At 32.1% G+C, this 2,318-nt stretch overlaps 1 protein-coding gene across 1 annotated transcript in view; it reads right to left on the reverse strand.

Moving 5' to 3' along the window:
* The window catches only part of LOC105822943 (lipopolysaccharide-responsive and beige-like anchor protein), a 114,380-nt gene that overhangs the window by 25,362 nt on the left and 86,700 nt on the right, over positions 1-2,318 (reverse strand). The window contains exons 19-20 of the mRNA XM_012660016.1: positions 2,059-2,182; positions 1,545-1,755 (exon numbers count right to left, since the gene is read on the reverse strand). Coding sequence (XP_012515470.1) covers positions 1,545-1,755; positions 2,059-2,182 — 335 coding nt within the window. The remainder of the gene's footprint in view (positions 1-1,544; positions 1,756-2,058; positions 2,183-2,318) is intronic.

The raw sequence follows: 2,318 nt of genomic DNA on the forward strand, positions 1-2,318 counted from the left end.
GCCACCATGCCAGGCTAATTTTTTCTATACATATTTTTAGCTGTCCAATTAATTTCTTTCTATTTTTGGTAGAGATGGAGTCTCACTCTTGCTCAGGCTGGTCTTGAACTCCTGAGCTCAAACGATCCACCTGCCTCAGCCTCCCAGAGTGCTAGGATTACAGGCGTGAGCCATCGCGCCGGGCCAGAAAGAGTTCTTAAACAAGATGCAAAAAGCATAGACCATAAACGAAACTAACAAATTTTGCTGCATTAATTATTCAAAATGTAAAATTTCTTGAGAAGGCACAAAACTCCAAAAATAAATAGATAAGCCACAAATTGGCAGAAGATATTCATAATCGATACAGCTAGCCAAGGATTAAGAACAAGAATATATAAAGACCTCCCACAAAACAAGAAAATGCAGATTTAGATTATGGTGATAAAACATTTAAAATTCATCAAATTGGCAAATTTTTAAACTCCAGCCATACCAAGTGATTAGGTGATATGAAGCAATGAGTAAACACACTGCAGGTGAAATGAGAAACTGATATACTACTTTGCAAAAAAATTTGCACTATCTTGTAAAGTTCAATATTTGTACCTTACAAGTCACCAATTCCACTTCTAGGAATATATACAGAGAAACTCTTGAATACACGAGACGTGTACAAAAATGCTCATTAACTGATAAATGGATAAAGTCATGCCATGGAATACAATACAACTAAAAAAATGAATATAACTACATGGGTCAATGTAGAAGAATTTCAAATAATAGTAACTAAAAATAGAAATTTGCAGAAAAATGCATTTAGTATGAAAGCATTTATCTTAAGTTTAAACATGAAAAATATAATTCTTGATTGTTTGAGTTATATACATAGTAAAGGTACAGGGAAGACAGAAATGACAACACCAAATTAAGGTTAGTAGGTAGAGGGTAGGGTGAAGAATGGTAGACAAAGCAATTGGGGATGGGAACCCAATTGCATAAACAATGATAGGTACATTATTCTTTACACCTTTTTGTATGTCTAGAATATTTCATACATTTTAAACAAAAGCTATACATAAATAACTTATACTGACTTAAGTTTAAAAAAATAAAAAAAAAACCAACAGACGAGTGATTCTTCCAAACCCATTTTTTAACTGGCTATAACATCAACCAGTACTTTTCTGTTTACTTAACCACCTTACATTACTAAAACAACTTCTCATCTTTGAATATAGTGTGCCACCTTGTGTTCAAGAGCTTCTAACTACTAAAAATTCAGAGATCCATTTCTGTGAACATGGCTTACTCCAAAACATAAATTCCTTCATGCTGTGGCATGAGGTTTGACTTTATTAAGTTAAGCACATACGAAACTAATATTTGAAAATATTATTTTGATTCTGAAGAAGTTGGGAATACTTTATATTTCTTTTGATTTCTTTTTCATTTTACTGTACTTTCAGAGAATAACTTGCCTTTTTTTTCTTGATTTTAACCATATGAATTTTTTTAAATGAGTAAAATTAAAAATGACAGAGATTTAAAATGCTAAATTATACTTTCATAAAGAAACTTACCTTTGAATGTGTGATTGATAAGGTGTCTACCCACACACGCCAGCCACCCCACTCGTATTTGATTGCATGGTAAAGTAGGATTCTGAATATGGCATACACCATTTCTGTTATCTTTTGCTCATCTGAATTCTTAGGATTAAAATAGCAAAGAGAAAGCATCCACTCTTGCCACACAGAGCATTGCAATAAACTCCTGAAAATTATAAGAGGGTAATGAATTACTGGAAAAATGCTATCATCTGAAAGAATTCTAGAATATAAAGGTTTACAATAAAATAAACCACCAAAAACCCACATTTATGTATATATTCAAACAGTTCAACAATGTAGTGCTAAAACCTTTAATTTATATGGAACATTATTTAACACACCCTTAATGAAAAAAACATATGGAAAAGTCATTACACAGTATTTCTTAAGCAATTTTCCTAACAAAATAGGCTTATACAATAGCAGACTTAGACACTGTAAATAAATGCTTTCTGATCCAGCTTACCTCCTGTTTTCTCTACTGTTATTAAAAAGTTTAATCATGTCAGAAAGAAAGGCTCTGCGAACCTCCATGCTCTCTGGGCACTGGGGAGAATTTCGAAGTAGGGTCGCAATTACTTTTAGTATCTCTGTAAGATAGTTTATAAATAAATAAAAACTAAATACAACAAAAAATTCATGATATAAGGTCATCAATATACTGCAATTTCTTCAGTTTCCCTGAACAAATGTCTGCTGAAAACATCCTCTTCTGTGTTATAAAGA

This window comes from Propithecus coquereli, unplaced genomic scaffold (assembly GCF_000956105.1).
Source record: "Propithecus coquereli isolate 6110/MARCELLA unplaced genomic scaffold, Pcoq_1.0 Scaffold65, whole genome shotgun sequence".
NCBI lineage: Eukaryota > Metazoa > Chordata > Mammalia > Primates > Indriidae > Propithecus > Propithecus coquereli.